Below are 22,908 nucleotides of genomic sequence, written 5' to 3' on the forward strand. Positions count from 1 at the left end.
TCTTCTTGATGTAAATGGTCATGGGATAAGGATGCCAGGCTGCCTGGCAGCGAAACTCCACGTGCTGACAAGAGGTGCTGCTTTTGGAGTCGCGTCCGATAATCTAATCCTGCGACGGGTCTTAGCATTACCGTTACTAGAATGACAACGATGATGCCTGAAGGGGAATGCACTTGAATTGAACCAACCAACGCGATCATCTGAATCCTGATCTGAGAACCTTGCCTCCCAATGCTTTTCCTCGAAGACTGGAGATGGAAGAACTCTGCCACTACCATTAAACTCCTTGCTAACTGAAATCAAGGCCGTTTCTTCTTCATGATTTTACTAGTTAACAAGGACATGCTCATAGAAAACTAGTAAAGCTCATCACATAAACTAATTTGGTAGCCTACACCTCCTTGTATCAAAATTAACAAGTTTTGAACGGATCCAGAAGCTTACCATTTCCAGGTTAATATGGCGGTTGAATTTATTCAAATAATCCAATTCAAAATTTAGAATTTTATTAGTAGCACTAGTACAAGTTGATCTCCCTCGCTCCCTCGGATAGGGGGTATACATCGATGCCCGCCGCCGCAATTTCCTCCATTTTTTTTAAGAATCAATTTCCTCCATTGGGTGAGGCTCTGGCAGGAAGAACAGGGACAGCGTCTCCAGCCTCGGGGTCCGCTCCAGGATCATCGTCACGGCGGCGGCAGCGGTGACATCTTGCGGCAGCATCCCGGTCAGATCGAGGTTGCGCAGCGCCGGGAAGGATGGGAACTCCAGCCACGATGCTCGACGGCGCCGCAGCCGAGGCTGATCAAGTGCACAGCGATCAGCCGAGGCGGGGCGTGCACGTGGTCCAGCCTAATTAGAGTATTAAATATAATTTAATAATAAAATTAATTACATAAATAAGAACTAATTCGCGAGATGAATCTATTAAGCCTAATTAGTCCCTGTGATGCTACAGTGAACATATGCTAATTATGAATTGATTAGGCTTGATAGATTCATCTCGCGAATTAGCCCCCGTTTATGCTAATTATGAATTAATTAGGCTTGATAGATTCATTTCGTGAATTAGTTTATAATTAGTTCACATTTAGTCCTTCTAATTATCATTAAACATCCGATATGACTCGAGCTAAAAATTAGTCCATGGATCCAAACACCCTTAAGTTGAAAATTGCAGGAGAGATGCAGAAAACTGAGTACTGAATAACGAGGACAGATCAAATGGTACATAACAGCGTATTTCAACAAAGTTTCGCCGAACCTCCGTGAAAGTTCAGTTTTTCATGAACCATGTTGGATTTGCAGGTGCCTCTTGTACTGTATTTGCCACCAAAATGCGTATTCATTCTTACACATACGATGGGACTAAAATGGCAGTTTTACAATCCATGGTGTTACCGAACACCTACCTATACACGGAAATTCAAAGTTCCTCCTCTAATGGCATTGAAACACATTACAACAGGTTCTTCAGTGTCCTTCATCGTGACGCCAAGCCATTAGAAACACATTACAACAGGTTCTTCAGTGTCCTTCAATCTTGACGCCAACCTCCAAATTTGTGGGTCATTACTTTCTGAATGTCAGCAGGTGGTTCAGAAAGTGATTCGCCGGACATCGAAACCCGCCCGTGATTTGCAATTGATTCTCTGCATTCAAAAGCAAAACAATTCAGAATGACAGGAATCAACTCAAGCTAGAATGAGCACCAGTTGAAAGAGGTAAAACAAAGAAAAGGTAACTGATTACAACAGCGCTACACAAGCAAATATGTGAAATAAAGGAAGAAAAATCCATGCGATCAAAGATATATATCAGTTTAATTAACTGGATATTTAAGAAATAATTCCTCTGATTGCCTGAACCAAATTTGCATAGAGCGTTGTGCAGTACATTTTACCGTCGTCCTCCTTGATCAATAATAAAACTATAAACTTGCACAGCATTGATTTTAATGATTTCCTTCCAAAGTGGAGAAGACTACCAATGTGACTCGCACCTGAGAACATGAAGGACTTAGCCATCAGAAGGTAACTGCTGCTCCTCCTCAAGCTCCATTTTACATATCAAGCATTCCCTCTCGAAAATCAGGAATTCCTGGCAAACATTGAACAACAATTTTGTCGATGTCATAAAAAAGAAACTAAGCACTTCTTGGACGAACAAACCAAAGGTCACAGAAGTAAACCTGCAACTGCTGCTGGCTGAACAAATGCATCATTCCGGATTCGGACGAACCAACTAACTCAATAAGTTTATCACAATCATCTAGAGAATCACCTGCTGCCGAAAGCGAAATACATGCCTGCAAAAGGTGAGCAACCAAGATTAATGTATCATCTACTAAAGAAGCACAGCAGAAACCATTTATCTGTAGTGAAATGCAGTGGCATGTCGAATTGATTTGCTAGGTCACCTGCATGGATCGTAGAATCGTTTCAGGTAGGCAGCATCTTCGACACAACCCTCGAATTATGTAAGCAGCAGTGCTTTCCACAGAGCCATTCCCATCAGAGTACCAAGCATCAAGCCGTGAAATGGCCATTGAAACTCCAGGTTGGAATCGACTGAGTTCACCTGCCATAACAAATCATTTACAACCGTTTTGCAAAATATTTCAAATCACAGTCCCACTTTTAAAGTAAAGATACCTTTAAAGCCAGCTGCCATGATTGCAGCAAGAAGACCTCCATCATTGGCTTCATGAAGCCCATATCCATCACCTTCTGCTGCTAGGCAGCTTAGAGCAACTTCAATACAGCAAGGGTCTCTAGACGAGACCTGAATGTCCACCTGTTCAATGGGTTATACTTTCAGAACTAAAATTACTGGAAGCTGAAAGTCAAAGTTGTCCTCAACAGTTCTTATTGTGCACTATAGCTATTTATATTGACTGACAAGCATTCACTTATTGATGCTGGAAGCACAAAATCTGGAGGAAAAGGATTCAACCTTCAACTTGCGATGCAGCACATCCTCTTCACTGGCAGTTGAATATAGTGCACTAGTCAAAGCTGTGCATGATGTTGCATCGGGTAACATGCATTCTCCAGAAGGTAGGCAGAGCATTGCAGATGCATGCAACTCAAGGAAAATAGGATCTGAGGATTCAAATGGACTGCTCTCGACAGCATCCAACCATGGTCTTTCATCCTCTGATTGCAACAGACAAGAACATCAAAAACAAGGAAAACAAAATCAAATACTTACATATACTATCAGAAATTTTGCAGCACAGGAAACATATTTTCACACTGGTACACCATATAATACAACCATTTGTGAACTTACTCTTTAATAACAAGAATGCCAACTCCAGTGTTTCTTTTGCTGCAGCAATAGCTTGATCATTTTCCTCTGCTGAAAGCATTTCAGGAGAAACAGCATCATTCTGCATCTCAACTTTAAGCCAGTTCCGATAAGTCGCATCAAGGGAGTAATATTCATGCTGTTCGACCAAAGCAAATAGTTGGTCAAGACTCACGTTATACATAGAAATAAAAATGCTTGGCATAAAGGTAAGATGCACATCAATATGTAAAAAGAGCCATACCCAATCTTCAAACTCCTGTAAGTTATCAGATACCTCCTGATCTTCCAGCGAAAATAAATTTTCCTTTTGCTTTAATGGTTCAGCCAGGATGGCAAGCAACTTGTGCGGCCCTGCTGGTAGTTCAGGGACTCTCCTCATTGATATCAAGGAAAACTCTCTGAATAGTGTGTTGCTGATGGATAAAAAAATCAAACATAAGTTCCATGGTAACAAAGTTTTATAAAAGAAAATGAAACTATTTCTCATAAACATCTGCAAAATAAACATAGTGATAGCATGAGAAAGAAAGAGAGAAGATTTCAAGTTTCTCTTGCACAAAAACAAATTCAATTACCTATGCATCAATGCCCGAATCAGAAGCTTCCCAGTGATCATTTGAAAGTCTGGAATCGAGGGTGGTGGTGTGAAGCAAAGCCACTGAATAACCATTGCCTTTTGAAGTGACTGTAAGTGATGTTGATGTGCAACATCGGAGAAATCCTCATCGTACTTGCTGGGTTTTGTTTGTCGAGATCTTGAAAGCACCCTGCATTGAACTTTAAGTTGTTAGAACATATCTACGAAAATAATCAAGAAACCTTGGTGAATTTCATTGCAACATATATCACCAGGATCAACAAACCTCTCAATGATCTCTTCGAAACAAGCCTTGGATGCATCTCCAGATGAGAATGGCAGATACTCCACAGCAGAGAGGAAGAGCTTGTACATAGTATGCAAACTGTTGCCAGAATACAAAATGTGAGATTGTACAATGAATTCATTGAAAGTCGCTGAACTCTAATCATATATCAAATGCTGCCTATTTGACTTCTCAACAACCAGCAAAAGAAAACAAGATTGAACAACCGTAAATAATACTGATATAAAATGTCTCCATGATCATCTGACAACAAACAACCGACAATAATAATGATATACACAGAATACTAAACTGCAGACAATTAGCCAGACAAACATATGATAACAATACCTGCTATTTAACCTTAATTCCATCATTTCCACAAACAAATCAATGCAAACGTCACGTTGAAGCTGAGAAGCATATACTCCAACCAACTCCTCTTGGTCCTCTGAGAACAAATATCTCACATACCTGAAGTCATTGAATTTTTCCTGTTATGATGATAAACTAAACTTAAACAAGAAGGTACACACAACATCTGGATTATGGGAGAATGTAGGATTCAACAAAAATAAATAAAAATGCAAAGTTTAACCTTAATATAAGACAACAGCAGAATAAGGATTAAGCCCTTGATAGATCTGTAGAAAAATTCATGCTACTTATGCAACTGTATCTTATGGAAATTATTATCTTATATACTATCATCAAGCACAACCGGCATTTGGAATCACCCAAAAGGATATGAAGGACCAGCAATACTACTTGGGCCCAAGAAAAGAAAAGAGAGAAATTTTTGTGGTTCTGCAACGTAATAAATGAGAGCATCCTTTGATGCTCAGCTGGAGCCCATGTGCTCCATGAGATTCTGTCAAGGTCGCTTAACCTGGACTTAATCCAAATACCTAGTTGTTTCATTTTTCTGTGAGGGGCTCGCATGTAACTGCTTGAGATGTGTACGAGTGGATGTGGGTTTGTTTTCCTGGAAGGGATGATACTTGTGACCCCTTCTTTGTATTTTATTATCTTCTTAATGAAATGAAACGCAGCCCTCCTATGCTTTCAAGGGGAAGAAAAGAAGTGAAAGAAAAATGGGGCTCACACTACGCCAAGATTAGTAATTCATCAATGATAATACTTACATGTTGATGATGAGGTCACCGACAGCAACCAGCTTTTCCTCCAACTCATCTTCCATTTCATCACTGATGAAAATGTATCTCAGTACAAGAACGACATGTGCCGCGAAACGTATCATCTCTGGGTCATCAAGGGGCCTAAATAAACAGAGGTTATTCAAAAGTGATGCAATAAACAGATTAAGTATTTCAGGTCATCACATACGAAATCCTAAAGACCCTACCTTGCAATATTTTGGTCCTCTTCAGCGGGGGACAACCATGACCATAGAAGGTCAAGAAGATGAGATATATTTCCACTCATGAGATTCATCTGCAATTAGAAAACTAGGGGGTTGCAGCTTCAATTGGATAATGGTTTATCAATTATTAGAGAGCTCTTTCAGTGAAATGTGGTTTCCTAAAGTTACTGAGATAGAAAAGAATTGCAACCTACAAATTTCAAAGAGGGAAAAGAGGCAACAAATACACTCAAATGCTTGGAACCACACATGTACAAATGTTCTTAACGAGACCTAGATAAATGTAGGACAAAATGTGGCATCTTGTCAGAACAGCACATCATAATTAACCCAATTTCAGTGATGCCATGTAGAATAATTCATCAGGTTCAATTCAGTAAATCCATAGGCAAGCTTATACAGAATGCATGATGCACAAGAACACAGGTAGCTTCCATCTTTGGAAATAAATATTACCTCGATTTGTCGATGCTGCTCCCGGCATGCTCGAGACACAGTTTCATGAACAAGGTCACTGCATCACATGAGCGGAACAATAATGTAAGTAGGTAAACACGGATAGTAAGTGCTAAATAATTTCAATACCTCGAGTGGAGTTTCTGCAGAAGTGCAGTTATATCACGAGGTTGTTGATCAAGAACATGGTACGGCCAACTTTCTGGACCAACTGAACTTTGGGCTCCATTCATATCATCATCGAGCTGTTTCTCATCTGGTCTACTGGTTTGGTACTGAGATAATTCAAGATCCACTTGAACATCCAGCCAGGATCTAGCCATTGCCCAACAAGCTGACTAGGAATGAGAATGAAAAAGATGCATCACACACCAGCAGTCAAAGAAAAGGGTAACATTAAATCAAGAACATACCTCCCAGTCAGTACAGATTGGCAAGATACGCTTTAAGTTACTGCACTGTAAAGCGTATACAGCCATCTCATAACGGCCACCATCTTGTTCAGCAATTTTCTGCAATAGTACTATCAATCTGAGTGAGTGTACAAAAGCAGTAAATTTAAAGAATAAAGCAGACCAGTTGTTTAACATGCACAGCACTACATCAAAAATAAAAACAGAAAGAAGCATACTCTAGAACACAAGTAAAGTTCACCTCAGAAGCACAATATGATGCCCATTTCCAAAGACGCCACTGCCGCCCAATACCACTTTCCAATTCAATGGCTTGTAGTGTTCTGGACTTTCCATTCTTGAGCAATGCGTCCAGGGAAGGAAACATATCTATGCCACCAAAAGGACAAAGAGTGGCAGCTCTCCATGCCTGAAAATATACTCAAGAGTCAAGGCATTTTCAAAATTTAAGCAGAGATGACACGTAACAAGAATAACATAGTATACACTAACTGATCTACCTGGCCAGCAGAACGGCACAACTCAGATGCCTCTTCCAATCTCCCCGCTCTTAAAAGAGTCCAGATATCTTCTAGAAGCAATTCATCTTGCTTCTGCTTATAGACAAAGAAAAAGCAAAATGTTATTACTAGAGCTGAGACGCTAAACAAGAAGAATTTCAGAAAATAAGCAATGTTTTTTCTATATAGTGCCGTTAGGCCAATGTTTTTTCTTTAGTACAGTGAATATAGTTTAAAAAGGTGATATCAACCAGGGATATCATAGAAAGGTTTTGCTCAAACAAAGAAAGGATGGTTCCAGGAAGGTCAAATGAAACCAACCATAATGCACATTTCCAACATTAGCATAAAAGATTATATGCAGCATGAAACATTGGCCTCTCTGTGAGAGGATCTTCACAATATATCTGGAATAGGTGGTAATAGCCTACCTTATCATCAGGGAGAAGTTGTGCTCCTTCACGAGTTGGAGCATCAAAATCCACATGCTTCACTATAGTAGAATCATTATTGTTTCTTTTGAGGTACCTCTGTGTACGGTGCCAAACACCAGAACTTGGTAGATATGAACCAACATGAGACCCTCTCACCTACATGAGTGTATGACATCAATAAGCACAACCAATAATAGATGTCATCTTATCAATTTGCTCATGAATATAAATTAGCTAATGAATAATACCAACAGGAAAAACTCTAAATGGTAAATAAATAATTAATTAAGAAGGTCAGGACTCAGGAGTCAGGACAAATAATTATGAATAAGCCATGGATACATGATAGTTACATTGTACCTCGATATTTCAAATTCTAACACTATATAAGACTACATACGTGTAAATGTAGATTGCTACTGTCTTCACTCACTTGGCATGAAAGTTTTAGGATTTATATTAGAGTAAGGTTGCTCCATTCAATGCCAATCATGTCATCATGTGTAACTACAGAATCCCACAAGGTACAGAAAACAAAATGGGTGATACTAAAGTAACTTTTTTCAACAAAAAAAAAAACATGGCACTCTAACCTTTTTCTCCAAATCAAGAGCTTCAGAAGCAAGACCTTCAAGCCAAAGTACAATCCGCAGACACAGTTGTGCTGTAAGATCTGCTGCAACAAAGCGGCACGCCTCCTGATGGGATGTAGTTGGTGACTGTTTACAATTATAGGGCAATAATTTTAGGTAAATATACACATCTGAGGACAAAAACTGCAAAGGAAAAGGGACTTGAATCTATCGGTAGCTATAACTTATATGCATCTTACCACAAAAAGCTCTCCTGAAAGCTCCTCATTTCCTGTTATGAAGCAGATGAAATTTTCAAGAGGGTATAATAAAGTGGTTGCTCAAAAATTATTCATTTATAGTCTATGGTTCTTCAGATGAAAATGATAGAAAGAATGATGTTTAAGTATCCATATTGAAACTATTACCTTTGCCATAGAGGTACCAAAGAAGTGACCAGGAAGCAGCTTCATCAAGTAAAAGTTGTGCCTTTTGCTGCATAAGCTTATCTTCCACCACCCGAAGCTTTCCAGTAGCAGAAGATCTGAAATTTAAAAGCATTACATAGATATTCCAAAGGTAGTATCTAAGCTATACATGCATCCAATCATACCCTGACCTAGCAGCCTCATTCTTTAGTTGGAAAAAAATAGGAAAAGAGCTACATTCAGTCAGTGACACACTATTTGACTTAGTTGTGAAGAAATGGACGGCAAATGTTTGCAGGGGAGGAGCATGGTAAAAGCTATGCTCGGAAGTAGGTGGTCAGCAATATTGGTATCTCTTGCCAACTCTTGATCAGAGATAAAAAGCACCTGAAACTGAGGCATATCTAAGTAGCTTGCACAAAGATAATGGTGGACTTAAACTATATAGATCTTCCTGTGATATGCTTACACATAAAGAGCCAACAGAAAAACAAAAAAAAGGCTTTATATACTATATTGACAGCAAGTTTTCTTCATGTTCCGAATTCACAATTAAGAAAGTTTAATCTGATTGACTGTTCGTGTGTAAACAAACAATAAAGAAACAAATTATCCTAGATCCTGTTTTCCTTGAATCTTCTAAGTTTAGTTCATGAAAAAAATATCTATTAATCTCTTCTTAACCATATGGGTTCAACTGGAAGAATACATGATATCCTTTTGCAACCTAGGGAATCTGTTCATCTTAATTGTCAAGATTCAAAACTAAAGTACTTGAAGAAATGAGTAATTTTCACCGATGTTGGAATGACGGGAACAACATTTAACTATGTAACAGTTAAATTTTAAGGTAAAGAGTCACTAAGAGTTTGGGAGGTAAAATACTAAAATCTAACAGCCGATATGATGTTTGCAACGACAACCTGATCGACTCGGAAGCATTTCGACATGTCCTCTCAAACTGTAGAATTACATCTGGAAAGGGCATCAAACCTGCACCAAAAAAGAAAACACAAACACAATTAGTACTTGAAAATAAAATCAGCAATGAATTGGAAACTTGAAACTTGAAAGGAAGTGAAGGGGGTTGCTTTATGTCATATAAATCAAGAATATAGCTAAAACACACATGTGTGCTAAATTCAGGTTGCCGGTCATCGGAAACATAAGGATACAGGTTTCTAGTGGTTCTATTAATCATCCGGTAATTGGTAAACAACAGATAATTGCATAACATGTGCTACAATGCTCGAGACAAAAGGAGAAAAATGACAACAGAATTTAGCAACCACCCAGTAATAAACTACTATTTTGTGCTACTTGAAAATATGTGCAATCTATAGTCTAATTATTTAATTATTGGTCAAAGTCAAATGGAACAAGAAAAAAGGAAACATTGACATGCATCAGAAAGTATATCGGTTGACAATTGAAGTAAAACAAAGTATAAATAAATATTTGGAATTGAAATCATTACTTAACATGGGAACCATCCGGGAAAAAAAAACCACATGCACAAAAGTAAAAGCCCATGCCATAGTAGTTGCTACTACAAGCAGCTCACTAACCAGACCAGGTGTTCCACTAACCTTGGATCGCAGAATCAAGGAGAGATGCAAACATTGAAAACGATGTTTCTCCTTCATGTGGCGCATACATATCGTCCTCCATCTTGACTGGTTTCAGCGTCTGCCTCACCGCCTGCCTCCCCGAACTGTAAGCTGCGTCCGAGGCAGAACCACCATCGAATGGTGCCCTTCTTTTGGCTGAACTGAACATTCTCGATCCATCCAAGCCTTCAAAGTTGGAATAATCCTCAGCCTCCTGCTTGATGTCTTCAAGGAGTAAACCAGCATTAGGCCGCCTCGGGATGCTGTCCCCGTCATATAACAGCCTTGCTTCAGAGGATTTGGAGAGTGAGCTCCCCAGCAGCGGCGAGACATTTGAAGAAGATAACCTCTTCCTGTAAATTGCAAAGGAGAACAGCATGGTCAGCTGGTTTAGTAACCACTCCCAGTAAAAGTAAAATGTCCTCACGGATCTCACACTTAGTTCATCATTGCTCACTTGAGGCAATTTAGGTAACGAAGTATTTTAACCACACAGAAAAGAAAATAGGTACCAAATAAGGGCCCTGAGCCTCTGAGTAAAAGTCTTCTCCTGTACTACAAACAGAATAAGTTTTTTTCTGCACTGACAGTTGAAAGGAAACCAGCTTGCACATTGTGAACTCGTACACACAAAAGGTGTGGTTACTAACTTGTTGAGCACTTCTGTCACCAAGTAACTACTAACTTGTTGGGTTGCCCCTGGGCACCAATTTTTCTTTTTAGGAACAAAAAATGCTGAGACTAGTATGTTTTCACGAACCACAGGCAGAGGTCTTTCCAAAATGCTGCCGAGGTGCCACGAAAATTAGTACTACTAAGCAGCGTATGCCTCGAGGTCCTATCACTAAACCAAGACGTTTTGCCACCAGCGAAACCCTCGAAAGCTCCAATTGGCCCGAACAATCCCCCAAGCACACCTAGACACCACTCGCCCAACAAATCCACCAATCTCCCCTCCTCCTACCACCCATTTGAGCCTCAACCATCGTCAACCGCAACTACCCCAGCCGGAACCGCATCACCGGGAGCGCGAATGAAGGAGGGGGGGAGAGAGAGAGAGAGAGGAAAAGCCGCCTGACCTGTAGCGGCGGTACTCCTCCCGGCGGCCGGAGGACTCCGGGTCGAAGTAGCCCGGCAGCGGCGGCGGCCGCGACGGGGGCGGCGACGGCGAGGGGTCCACCTCCATGGCCGCGCGGATGGGCCGGGCGGGCAGGCGGCGCTGGGGGAGGGTTCAGCTAGGGTTTTGGACCGTCCCCTCGCCGGAGTCAGTGTGGCGTGTGGTACGGCTGCGCGCCGCGAGGGGAGCTCGAACGAATTCTTTTCCCATAGGAAAACGAAAAAAAAGTGCAGGGGGGTTTCCCCGTTTCCAACTGGGCTGGTTTTCCTGGGCCCTTCCTCGGCTGCCCGTGTGGTAGGCCCACGTTTTTTTACGGGCCTGATTTTTAGTGGGCATTTATGGGCCCAGGAGTATTGTTGAAGAAAACATCAGCAATCCTGTGCGGGCTTCCGGAAGCCCGGAAGCTACATGGCTTTCATTGTTGGAGATTCGTGCGGCCGCTTCGTCTCCGCGAGCTCCGTTCGGGACACGCCGACGAGAAGGCGTGGCGGAGGGGTGGGTGGTGGGCGGGAGCGACCGGCGGCGAGGTCGCCGGCGGTGGCTGAGGGAGGGGGGGCGGATGTTAGGTTAGGCTTTCGAGTTCCGGGATTCGGGAGCTCCAATGGCTTCCGACCATAGACGAGCAGGTTGGTGGGTGGGCGGGCGGCGCGGCGACCGGCGGCGGCCGGGATGGTGGAGGAGGTGGAGGTGGGAGGCGCCGGCAATGGAGAAGAAGATGAAGGCAGGAGGCGTCGTCGGGAGGTTGAAGAAGAAGTCGCGCGCCGGTGTTGTTGGGCTCTTGATGGGCCTAAACCATCTAACCATCTGGCTTATACCGAACATGAATTGCTGGGCATATCTTGTCGTGATTGCTATACGATTATCATGATGTATAGATAGTACTATATGATAAGTGCTTATCACAAGTCCACGTCGCATTTCTTGGGACAGAGGGCTACACGTCATCGTGAGTCATACCCGAGTAATGATGATCCCTATAGCTGGGTGTCTTGTACGTTTTTATTTTGACCATCAAGAACCAACAAGTTGGACATGCGGATGAAACTTCCAATCTTCATGCCACTCGCGTACGTCGAGCACTAGCTGCACGGGTATGATGAGAACCTCGTGCTTCCGATCCCGTTAGCATACGCATCTAGATGCATCGATGATCCATCTCTCCATACGTAACGGTACATTCATGTGACGTGTGCAGAGTTAGCCAGCTATGTGGCACGCACGCAGCAGCGGCAGCATGTAGCACATCGGGGTGTGGTCGCCACTGGCCACACGAGATAAGCCCAGAGAGATCATCTTCATCTCTCTCCCCCTGCATGGCGTTGCATTGGTCTTGCAAGTGTACCGATGCAAGCTAGCTGTCCGGCCGCTGCAACTTGCCGCCAATGCATGCATGCCGCCGGTATCATATGCAGGACAACCGGGCCTATGGCGGCCGGCGCTTCGCGTGATGAGGAAAATAGAATGCCCAGCCAGCAGTCCACGCAAGCGTGCATGCATATTCGATCCAATTCGTATGGAGGAAAAGATTCGCATGTAGCTACGTTGTTTTCTTTAGCCGCTAGCCTGCTATTCGATCAAAAAGTCGCTGTGGGGTTTGCATGCCATCGACCGAAAAGTCCCAACTTTTCATGCGCCCGTGTTCGCTCCAAGATATACAGGGTACAGAAATTGTACAAGACGATCGACAAGGATCCACGTACAAAATGAAAAACATCAAAATTTACCAAAAAACCGTCTTACAAACTAATCGTCAATTTCAGTTCCTATATGACCAGCCTTTTCGCCGCGTCTTGCTACCAGGGGCGGATCCAGGGGGGCCTAGGGGATGCAGCCTCCCCTAAGAGCCTGATTTTACCTATAAAATATTATAGATAAAGTCTCAAATCATCATTAATTTCTAGCTCTAGTCCTTAATCTCTACTATTTAGCTCCCCTGAGGTGTTCATCCTGGTTCCGCCCCTGCTTGCAACGACTGTCTTGCTTTGAAGGTATGTACAAGGTGACATGCATCCCCATGGAACCAAGAGGAGGGAACATAGTGCACATTCAAAAATTTTCACCAGCGTCAACAGATGTTTTCTTTGGTTGCTACTAGATCGATCAGCTAACCACGAAAAAGCTAAGAAAGAGCTCCATCGTGCTACAAATTCACTTCCTACTAACAGCCTTTTCGTCGTGCCTTACAACAACTAACCTTTTAGCTTTTATGGAGCGGCCCCTCGCATAACGTGAACGTACGCGGGGAGTCTGGATGCCGTTCTTTCAAAGCCAGGTAACAATCCAAATGGTACAAACCACGTACACTCTACATGCATGGTTCGCATGTGATCGACCAGAAAGCCGAACTTCCCGCGCCCATGTTCGCTCGAATCAACATGGGACAAAACATACAAGACGACACACATCCACGTACAAACCGGAGCACCGAAATTTACATGTGACCAGATGTTTTCTTTGGTCGCTACTGGATCAGCTCACAAAAAAAGCTAAGAAAGAAACCGCTAGACTAGTCACCAATTTCAGTTCCTAAGACCGGTCTTTCCACCGTGTCTTATGATCTGTATGGCGCTACGAACGTCACCTCACACAACGTGAACGCAAACGTACACGCCAAACTCTGAGAGCTGTCCTTTCCTCCGCGCAGTTAATAATAGTATAAAGCCTACGAACCGGAAATATGAGCTTTTCGCGTCCGTTAATTTGAATCTACGAAGGACAAACTACATATAACATGACAACATGCATCCACATGGAAACCGGAGCATGTACAAGGCAACACACATCCATGAGCATCAAAATCTACCTGTAACCAGATGTTTTCTTTGGTCGAACTAGATCAGCTCACCCCAAAAAAGCTAAGAAACAAACCGCTACGCTAGTCGCCAATTTTAGTTCCTACGGCAAGCCTTTCCACCGCATCTTACTGCTCGTATGGCGCTACGAACATCACCTCACACAACAAGAATATACGCGCTGGACTCCGGGAGCCGTCCTTTCTTCCGATACAGATAACAATAATACAAAACCCACGAACTGGGAAGACGAGCTTTCCGCGTGCGTATTAGTTTGGCATATGACATGACAACTTGCATCCAAATGGAATCAGGAGGATGGAATAAACTGCAAATTCAAATTTTTTCACCAGCCTAGTAAAAGATATTTCCTTCAGTTACACTAACCGCCACTTGGGCACAAGCTGGCAGCGCCTTTTCGCCGCGGCCATGCCTTGAATTCCTCCATCCATGGCAGTCGAAGCTCGTGCCCGCTCTCCTCCTGTTGCGCTCCAGCTCAGCCGCCGCGCCGTCCAAAACCAACCCCCACACCACCCAATCCGAGCGGCGGGGACCCCACGTCCTCCTGGCCCCACAGCGTCAGTGACTAGCGGATAGGCACGCGCGCGCGCGCGTGGCGTGGCTTCTCCCTCCCGCCAGCTCGGAGAAACCGCTCTGCCGGGGCCCACTTGTCAGAGTCTGGTGGAGGCGGAGGCGGAAAGGCCCCCGCTCCCACAGCTGGCGCGCCAGTTTCGCCCCGCACGGCAACTGACAGTGGGGTACACGTCATGGAGGGGCCCGCACGTCAGTTTGGATCAGCATCGCCGCGCGGGAGGTAATTACGGTTCTGCCACTGGCTCCCGCCGTATATAGTGCGCTCGCACCCCCTCCCAGCCTCCCTCCTCGGGCAGTGTCGCTGTCGCTGTCGCTGTTCCATTGCGCTTGCGCTGCGGAGGTGGCCGCCGCCGGTGGTGAGGAGCGGAGGACCCGATGCATCGGCGAGCGGCGTTGGGAGGCTCCGGCGGGAGCGCGTGGTGGCGCGGCGCGGTGGGCGCGTGCACCGAGAGCCTCGGCTCCGAGAGCGGCGACGTCGGCGGCGGCGAGATCGACGACGACCAGCTGCTCCCCGCGGCCGACGACGACGGCGCGGACGCCGCTGGTGCCGGAGGGGTGCGCGAGGAGGAGGAGGTGCAGCCGCCGGCGCCGGAGGAGGAGGAGAAGAGGCGGCGCCGGGGCGGCCTGCTGCTTCCCCCCGTGATGCCGCGGGCGTCCGAGGCGCTGGTCATTCGCGCGGAGCGCCGCGGCGGCCGGCTCATCCTCACCGAGGTGCGCGCGGCCGAGCGGCAGCGCCGGGGCGTGTTCCGCGCCTCGCGCGACGGCGGCCGCCTCCAGCTCTGCTTCGCCGCCACCGCCGCTAACGCCCCGGACGACGACGCCGGCGAGCCCAACAATCAGCAGCAGGCGGGAAACGACGACAACAAGGCCGGCGGCGGTGCGGTAGTCGCCGCGCAGCACGGCGGGGAGCCGTGCCAGGTGGCGGCCGCCGGCGCCGCTGGCCCCCGGAGCCGCGTCGAGGTCGGCGCGGTGGTGGGGACCTGACCCTGACGCCGAGGCCGCCGGAGCTGCATTGCATTCCTTTGTATGCTCATCACCATTGAGAGAGAAGACTGAGATCGGGAGGAGCGAGTTATTTTTTCGTGTGAAATCGTTGTAATTCAATCGTGTTCAACTTCGATCAACCAGAGGCATTTCTCTGATCTTCATTCCATTTCTCATTTCCGTTATGAATCGTGAGTATTTGATGATTTGATTTGCGTGATGCTGCTGTGTTCAAAGATTCATGGAAGGGATTGATCATTAATCTCTCTTATGGATAGGCGTGACAAGGATTAAGCTGTGCGCTTAACTGTCTATTGATCATACGCCGGCTGCCTGATCTTTGCTTCACTACTTGAACACGCTTGCAGTTGCAGAATGCAGCAAAAACGGCTGTTTGTTTTTATTTGGTAGCCATTTCGTATGAAAGGGTGCAAGGAATAACGTTGGAACTGAAAACAAGCTAGCAAACTGAAAGAAAAAACTGGAATTATCTAAATAAGGAGAAATGAAACAGTAGTAAAGCATTTATTTTAAAAAAAATGGTAAATCGGTTGGCGTCTAATGTAAGCATTTATCTTATCCATATGATGTGGTGTTGTGTGTGTGCAGGGTGAATCTAATCCTAGCAGCTAGTCGTGGAGTTCTTTGGCAATAGGTATCGTGCACGTGTGCATGTGGGCCAATTAAAATTTACACCTGCCGATTTAGCAGTTAAACGATTAATAACACGAGGATTAGCACACATGCTCTTATTTACAGTTATTCATTCTATCAGCAATACGTGATGTGCTCGTCGACAACGGGATAACGGGATGGTTGTGGTGATTTAGCCCACCATATGAAAACGGCATTTCATATGGAAACAGTTGCACGCTACAAAAGTATGTTCAAGATGAGTGTATAACAACACCAACCTCCTTTTTCTTTGCAGAATATATACAGTACAGACGCATACGCTGACATGATCTAAACGCTTTTTTTTCCATTGATGATCAAAAGCTATGTATACATTTGATCGATCGATATGAATCCTTGAAACGGATTTACATCTTGGATGAAACGAAGTACATCACATGTCAAGCAACGAATTAAGTCCGGTCATACACTCCATCGTTGCATAACTGAATACCGATATATAGTTCACAAAAGAATATGTGGGGGAGTATACGCATCATCTTGTAAAATGAATCCATTAAAGAAACAACTCCAGTGCAAAACTTGTGGTGCCGGCAGAAAGAAGAAGTGGCTGGACTATGTCGTTTCTGCGATGACGTAAGTTTTTACAATTTTTTTTTCTAGAATTTTTATGGATAGCTCACGCGACCTTGGAATTCGCCATGCACCTTTCCAATCATAAGTATATAAAAATATGCACCTTTTTTTTTTCGTCTTCTAGAAAGTATTCGGATCTGGAAAGGCTACCGTCTCCATCCTCTTGTTGAGAGGCTATACGGATAGCTACTAGCACATCTGAATGGCAGTTTTGGCTTTTCTGCGACAGCGACGGCCGTTGCAGACGGCTTGGGGCAGTCTGCATCTGCATCCCAACAGAACCGTTGGTTTTGGGCGGCGATGGAGACGGCCCCCCTCGATCAGTTCCTTCCGTTTCTGCCTCGCTATCGTCTCCCTCTCCAACGGGTTCGACAGCGATGGCTCCACTACACGATGCTGCCATCGTAGATTTGTTTATGCTAGTAGCATTTTTTGCATGTCGTCTTTGAAAATTGCTTGTTCTTATTCAAATTTTGCGTTTTGAGTAGGTTGCACAGTATGATAGATTCAGCTACAGTAGCGGGCTGACCTTTCACGATTTCCATACTTGACCCAACCTTAAGGTACTGCAGCAGCTTAAAGGAGAGCCCATTAGCAGCAATTTGCCACACTTGGCCCACTGGGCCAACAGGCACAGAACAAGCTAATGCACTGAAACCCAACTTTTCCCTCAAAAAAACAAAACAAAACAGAAAGAACATAATTTAGTTCTTACACAAGATACAACTTCACAATTTCACATTTACATCCATAAAACCAATAATCTTTATCCACAGTTCACAAGAAAACATCAGGCTCGGATGCAATGTCCGCGCAATCGTGCTATACAAATACATGACACTATGACTGCATAAGCTTCTGTACCCACTCTTGCCCAAAAAGAAACAGAAGCTTATGTACCCACTCTCGCTGTCTTCCAGGGTTTTCTGTGACAAGATATTTCCTACACTTGCAGCCAACATAAAAGGAACATGACACTAATGCAGAACACTAACACCATCTGCTCTGCTGTCAAGGTGTATTATTTGTTACATTGTCAGCTATTCACAGTTTTTCCAAAAAATTGCTGCCAAGATCAAATGACGCCCAATCCGACATTGCCATCTTTCAGCTCTAGATTCGTGTCACTAGTTCATGTCAGTTGTCACTTGTAACTCCTCCACTTTTTCCATCTCACTGGAAGGAAGACAACATGAAAGAAATGTGGTTCAACCGATATTTCCCAAAAGGAGACAAAATAAGTTTGACCAAAATGTTTGAACTTCAAACACTATTGCACAACAGAAGGTACTGATGATTAATTGCCGGTGTACTTCCTCCTAGGAAAACAAAATAGTTCCAGTTCTCATAGGAGTAGCCCCAAAAAACTCAGTGACTTAGAATCACAAAATTGCTTATTACTTTGTGTCAGATTTGGCTATGTGATTTTTCAGTTTACTATGACAGTAATAAATGGTCAAGGTTGAGGAATAAGTTGTTTCTATGAGAGGTACTCACCTCATCAGTGAGGAGAACACTATCCAAAACGGCAAACCCTGCAGCAACGCCACCTTCGTTTGATGAAGAAACTTTGGTGCGCATTAAGTAACCACACTGGTTATTCAGGATGACCTTGTCTTTGTTCCTGAGATCGATCATCAAAATAAGAGTGTCAGAATTAGAATGTATCATTTGATTAACCAAAAGAAAAGACAACATGACACATTCACAGGGCACAAATGTTTGAAACTCTCAATGGTTTAATTACCGCAAGTAGGCTCCATATATCCCTAGCTCAGAGATTGTAAGGTCCTCAAAGCAATCACCACCCCTAACTAAAGGAGTAAGAGAAGCTTTTGGAAAAATCCTCTGCATCAGGATGTATGCTGCAAGTGACTCCCCCTGTTCCTTCTGGAGTTTTATCAGCGTGTCTCGCACATCATGACCATATATGTTGTTTCCTGAAAGAAACAATCGGGAATTCAGGATCCTAAGGAGATTTACGCCAGCATGGTGATTCAAGTGTAAAGAAAAGATACCTCCGCCTTCTCGCTGAGGCTTCAAGACAAACAGGTCAGGTTTCTCTATTGCTGATTTCACAATCTCTTCATTATCCAAGCTCCACAAACCTGCAAAACTTTTACGTAGTTTGGCAATGTCCTCCTTGCTGTCGAGAAACCTATAGATGGGTCAGAGAAAGGTTTAGATTCTGCTAATGCCCTAATTCAGATCAAGAACAATGAAATTCCAGTCAATTAATGCATTTGAAGTATAGTCCAGACTCTGAGTACTATTAAGCTAAAACGTCCGGTCATCTAAGAGTGTTCTGATTGTTCATTGATCTATAATGTTGCAATTTGTTTTCTCAAAAAGCTATTGTAGCTGTGCATCAACAGAATATAGAAATAAAAACTATTGTAATCGTGCATCAGCAGAATGCCAAAATACAAATACCAGCTAATCACCCATTTGTACTGAGAAAACTAAATCACCTTTCAAGAACGTTTGGCTTTGCTAGTTCTTGCTGGATCTTTTTTGTTCCTACTAAATGGTAAGATATTGAAGGGCACTTTACTGCAGAAGATTGTTCCATCAGAAGCCTCGCTTTCCACTCCTGGAATATGACAGGATTACGTCAAGCTGGAACAGCAGTGCATTGTCATAACAAAACCAACTAGTATGTATCCTCAACCAATGCAGCAAAATCATTTGAGTAAGAATAGCTTTACAACAGAGACTGAACTCATGCACAAAAGAAGTCGATTTTTTCATTAAGGGAAATTAAGTTAAGCAGCACTGGACCAAAACATACGGTTTTTTTGAACAATTACAGGACAAAAATGCTCACTCAAAATTCAGAATTCACTTCTATAGAAAAGGATTTGAATTAATAAATGTTATATTGCATACCGCTTCCGAAGGGTAATCAGTTGGTGCATACCCGGCTCTGAAATACACAACAGCAACTGTCCGACCATCTCTGCAATTCATAAATTTACATTCTAAGTACTAATAACAATAATAAGCCTTTCTTCATGTCTGTATAAGATACTTACATCACAAGTGTTCCATCTGTAAGCACCTGTCCTTCAGCCTCTACTTGTGCCAACGTTTTCCTTATAGTTGTCACACCATATGTGATAGCTAGTTAAGGAAAGCCCCTTTCCATTCTGTCAGATACTATTATTACCAGATAAAAAATAAAAACGAAACCCATTAATGGTTACCTGAAGTTACATCAGGCCGTCAATATGTTGAAAGAATAATAGATTGTACAATCAAGAAATCAACATTTTATTAATTTGTCGTGGACACAAGCCACCAAACCACAGACAGGGAAAGAGCATGTCCTGAATATAATCTCGAGGCAGCAGCAACTAAATTAAGTTTTTTTAACCCAGAAGACTGACAACAGGAGAGAAAAGAAAGTGAACATAAAAAGGATATGATTCCTTCAAATGATTGGCAAGCCAATATTGGTCGTACATATTTCTTTCTTCAGGTTGAACAACCATCAGAACAACAGCACTGATGACCAAGAGAAGAAAAAAAACAATGTTAATTGATGCTTGCATTTTCTAGAGAATCTGAATAATATAACTCATGAAGAAAGTGTCAACCTGTCATTGTTATACTCAGCCCATGCTTTGCCCAACGCTTCAGCAAATTGAGTGGCAGCCCAATTCCGTGGTATCCTTTTAGAATCTAGGCCTAAAACTTTTCCATACTGATTGAGTAAGGTCCTGTAGTTATCAAAATAATATAACTTATCAGATTAAAACAAGGAAATCTTGTCATTATTAGAAAATAATAAAATAAGAATATGTTGCTGCCTAATTTCATTTTCGCTCTCATAGGACATGAAACATTAAGTCATCAAGTATGACACTTGACTCTTTAAAGTGGCACATCATTGAAGCTAAGGTTTTTGAAACTCTGAAATGAACAAACACTGTTTATACTTGTATAAGCATAAGCTGAGGCTTTCAAAATCTGGAATTTGAATGTAGCTAATGTTTATGTAAACACCTATGTTAAGCATGTCGGATGACTAAGACAAGGTATTTGTCCCAAGCTCAGGAGAGAACCTATATGGTCAGAATGTTTTCCATCTACAATTGGATATTGAACATACCTCATCATATCTGTTATAGATTAAAGAGATTATCAGAAAATAAAACCTCATAGGTGCAAAGGGCAGGATAACTCTACCAAGAGAGAGCAATATTGCACAGTAACCTGACCTGTGAAGTTCACTGACAAGGGAGCCAAGGCCAGGAAAAGACGACGAAATAGTGTTGAGCTCTATTTGAAGCAGTGAATTGGTTTCAGAATCCAGCATATAATCAGATCGGTGCAATCCTAAGCGGATAGCCTAAAAACACGTTAAGCACATGTCAGTAGCTATTCAATGACGGGAACAGATTGAAAGATGTGGTTCCGAAACTTGGGATTCTGAAAATGACGGGAACAGATTGCTCTTACCTCTTTCTTATTTATTGCCATCATCTTCTCATGAATTTCTAGCAGCCTTGCAGTGAATTCATCAACCTGCTTTGTCCTGAAATTAGAAAAGCGATATGTTGCTGTTAATCTGAAACACTATATAGCTAGGCGGATGAAAAATAGTCTGGCTATTCAATGACCTGAATAACAGAGAATTGCATCCTTTTAAGAATGGAAGGCAACAGCCTTGGAATAAAAAGAAACCAGCTGCTTCGTGCAAGCTGAAAACAAAGATATACATGGATGCCGAAATAACTCAGTATATAATTCAAAACTTGCCTAGACAACGCAGCTTGCAAAAACTCCCCATCCAAGCTGACACGATCGACGAGCTCATTGAAGATAGGGGCCAGCTCGCACGCCTGCTTCCAGAAGGACGTCGGGAAGCGCGATGGAAGCAGCGAGAACGGGGCATGAACCAGGCCGACGCCAGGTACTGTTCCTGATCTCTGCAAGTGGCAAAAAAAAAAAAGCATTGACGGATTGACCAGCTAATTCGGAATGATAAAAATTTGCAGCTAACGGTGACACGTTTCGTACTCTCGCTCCCATGGGTAAGACCAAAATCTGCCACGCGTTGAACAGTTTATGTCAATTTATATGTAACTTTAGCAAGTACAAGCTCAATCGGTAAAGTGCAAACTAGCAAGCTGGGAGTCTATAACTATAATTCTTCGATTCCTACGCCAAGGAGCAAATGAAGGAACTGTGGCAGATTCAAAATGTGCAACTAAACTAGAGGAGAATTATCCGAGAACCGGAGGGAAAATATTCGGAACTGGCGCGTCGGGCCTAAAGATCCGAACTTTCTCCGCACAACGAAGCACCAAGATGGCGTCACATTTCGGAGAGCACCCGCAAAGAGCCAAAGAGCAACCTTTCGAGCGGGGAAGCAAATTCGTACCGGGTCGGCGCGGTCCCCGACGACGAGCCCGTGCAAGGCGCACCAGACGGCGGCGTCCTCCACCATCTCGGCCAGCAGCACCGCCTGCTGCTGCCCCGGCCCGGCCGCCGCCCCGGGTTCCGCCTCCGCCGGCTCCACGCCCGGGGCCGCCTCGGCGCTCATCGCGGCTGTCACCACCCGGCGCCCCGGCGGAGCGAACGACGCCGCGGCCGCGGGGAGCCGGGCCGCTACGGGGAGGCGGGGGCGGACGCGGGCCTGGATGTGGTGGTGGTGCGAGACGCAGGAGGACATGGCGGGGGTGTCTGGTGCGGGGATGGAGATCGAAGGGGAAGTCTCGGTGGGCGCGATGGATCCGTCGGGTCGGGACGCCGGGTTCCTTCTTGGATTGGGAAGGATGGAAACGGTGGAATAGATTCCTCGGATGTGGCGGGGTCAGAGTTGAGGATCTAGCGTCTCGGCCTCTCGCTCTCGGGGCGCAGAGGCGTCCAGGTGCTTCCTCCGGAGTCCACTCTTCCGTCACCATGGACCTCACGGCTGACCCCGACCTACCCTCTGTTTTTTTCGCTGTGACGACGATGTTTCCTTCATTTTTGTGCAGACACGTTTCTTGGGGACGTTTATCCACTGGAATCTCGTTAGTGATTAGTTAGTTGCTTTAGTTCCAACCAAAGTTAGATTAATGTAAGTTGCTCGCGTTCGAATGGTTTAAGATGGCATGTATTAACGAGATCTTGTTTGGTTAGGTACTTGGATGTTTGCTTTTAAGAAAGCTTTTCTTTGCAAGT

At 43.9% G+C, this 22,908-nt stretch overlaps 2 protein-coding genes across 3 annotated transcripts; both read right to left on the reverse strand.

The window, feature by feature from the left end:
• Positions 1-1,186: 1,186 nt before the first annotated feature.
• LOC117833326 (nuclear pore complex protein NUP107) lies at positions 1,187-11,277 on the reverse strand. 2 transcript variants are annotated; one of them, XM_034712783.2, is made up of 25 exons: positions 11,055-11,275; positions 9,955-10,328; positions 9,289-9,358; positions 8,366-8,481; positions 8,198-8,229; positions 7,959-8,084; positions 7,363-7,521; positions 6,932-7,024; positions 6,673-6,840; positions 6,432-6,530; positions 6,148-6,356; positions 6,019-6,076; positions 5,545-5,633; positions 5,324-5,458; positions 4,530-4,652; positions 4,179-4,277; positions 3,891-4,082; positions 3,557-3,728; positions 3,295-3,451; positions 2,956-3,158; positions 2,655-2,796; positions 2,420-2,580; positions 2,192-2,308; positions 2,003-2,100; positions 1,187-1,652 (listed from the first exon to the last, which is right to left on the reverse strand). In XM_034712783.2, the coding sequence occupies exons 1-24, from the start codon at positions 11,159-11,161 to the stop codon at positions 2,020-2,022; spliced, it is 3,282 nt and encodes a 1,093-aa protein (XP_034568674.1). In that variant the 5' UTR covers positions 11,162-11,275; the 3' UTR covers positions 1,187-1,652; positions 2,003-2,019. The 2 variants fall into 2 exon arrangements, with proteins under 2 accessions (XP_034568674.1, XP_034568673.1); XM_034712782.2 differs by having other exon boundaries at positions 3,295-3,728; positions 11,055-11,277.
• Positions 11,278-17,461: 6,184 nt separating this feature from the next.
• On the reverse strand, positions 17,462-22,653 carry LOC117833963 (glutathione synthetase, chloroplastic). Its single transcript, XM_072295692.1, has 13 exons — positions 22,124-22,653; positions 21,499-21,668; positions 21,199-21,274; positions 20,958-21,088; positions 20,334-20,456; positions 20,157-20,241; positions 19,770-19,846; positions 19,624-19,693; positions 19,206-19,327; positions 18,753-18,892; positions 18,482-18,674; positions 18,232-18,358; positions 17,462-17,910 (listed from the first exon to the last, which is right to left on the reverse strand). Exons 1-13 carry the CDS (start codon positions 22,412-22,414, stop codon positions 17,908-17,910), a joined length of 1,608 nt encoding a protein of 535 aa, XP_072151793.1. The 5' UTR covers positions 22,415-22,653; the 3' UTR covers positions 17,462-17,907.
• Positions 22,654-22,908: the final 255 nt, after the last annotated feature.

The sequence above is a fragment of the Setaria viridis genome, chromosome 8 (genome assembly GCF_005286985.2).
Source record: "Setaria viridis chromosome 8, Setaria_viridis_v4.0, whole genome shotgun sequence".
Taxonomy (NCBI): domain Eukaryota; kingdom Viridiplantae; phylum Streptophyta; class Magnoliopsida; order Poales; family Poaceae; genus Setaria; species Setaria viridis.

Bases quoted from the DNA above. Each gene is read 5' to 3' on its own strand.
- LOC117833326 (XM_034712782.2), bottom strand. From the start codon at position 11,161: ATGGAGGTGGACCCCTCGCCGTCGCCGCCCCCGTCGCGGCCGCCGCCG. The intron at 9,359-9,954 runs GTTAGTGGAACA...TTTTTGGTGCAG, and splicing joins CCTTGATTCTGCGATCCAAG to GTTTGATGCCCTTTCCAGAT. The intron at 4,278-4,529 runs GTATTGTTATCA...TTCTGGCAACAG, and splicing joins GAATTAAGGTTAAATAGCAG to TTTGCATACTATGTACAAGC.
- LOC117833963 (XM_072295692.1), bottom strand. From the start codon at position 22,414: ATGTCCTCCTGCGTCTCGCACCACCACCACATCCAGGCCCGCGTCCGC. The intron at 19,847-20,156 runs CCTTTTTATGTT...GCTATCACATAT, and splicing joins ATCATTTGAAGGAATCATAT to GGTGTGACAACTATAAGGAA. The intron at 18,675-18,752 runs GTATCTTTTCTT...TGTTTCTTTCAG, and splicing joins GCCTCAGCGAGAAGGCGGAG to GAAACAACATATATGGTCAT.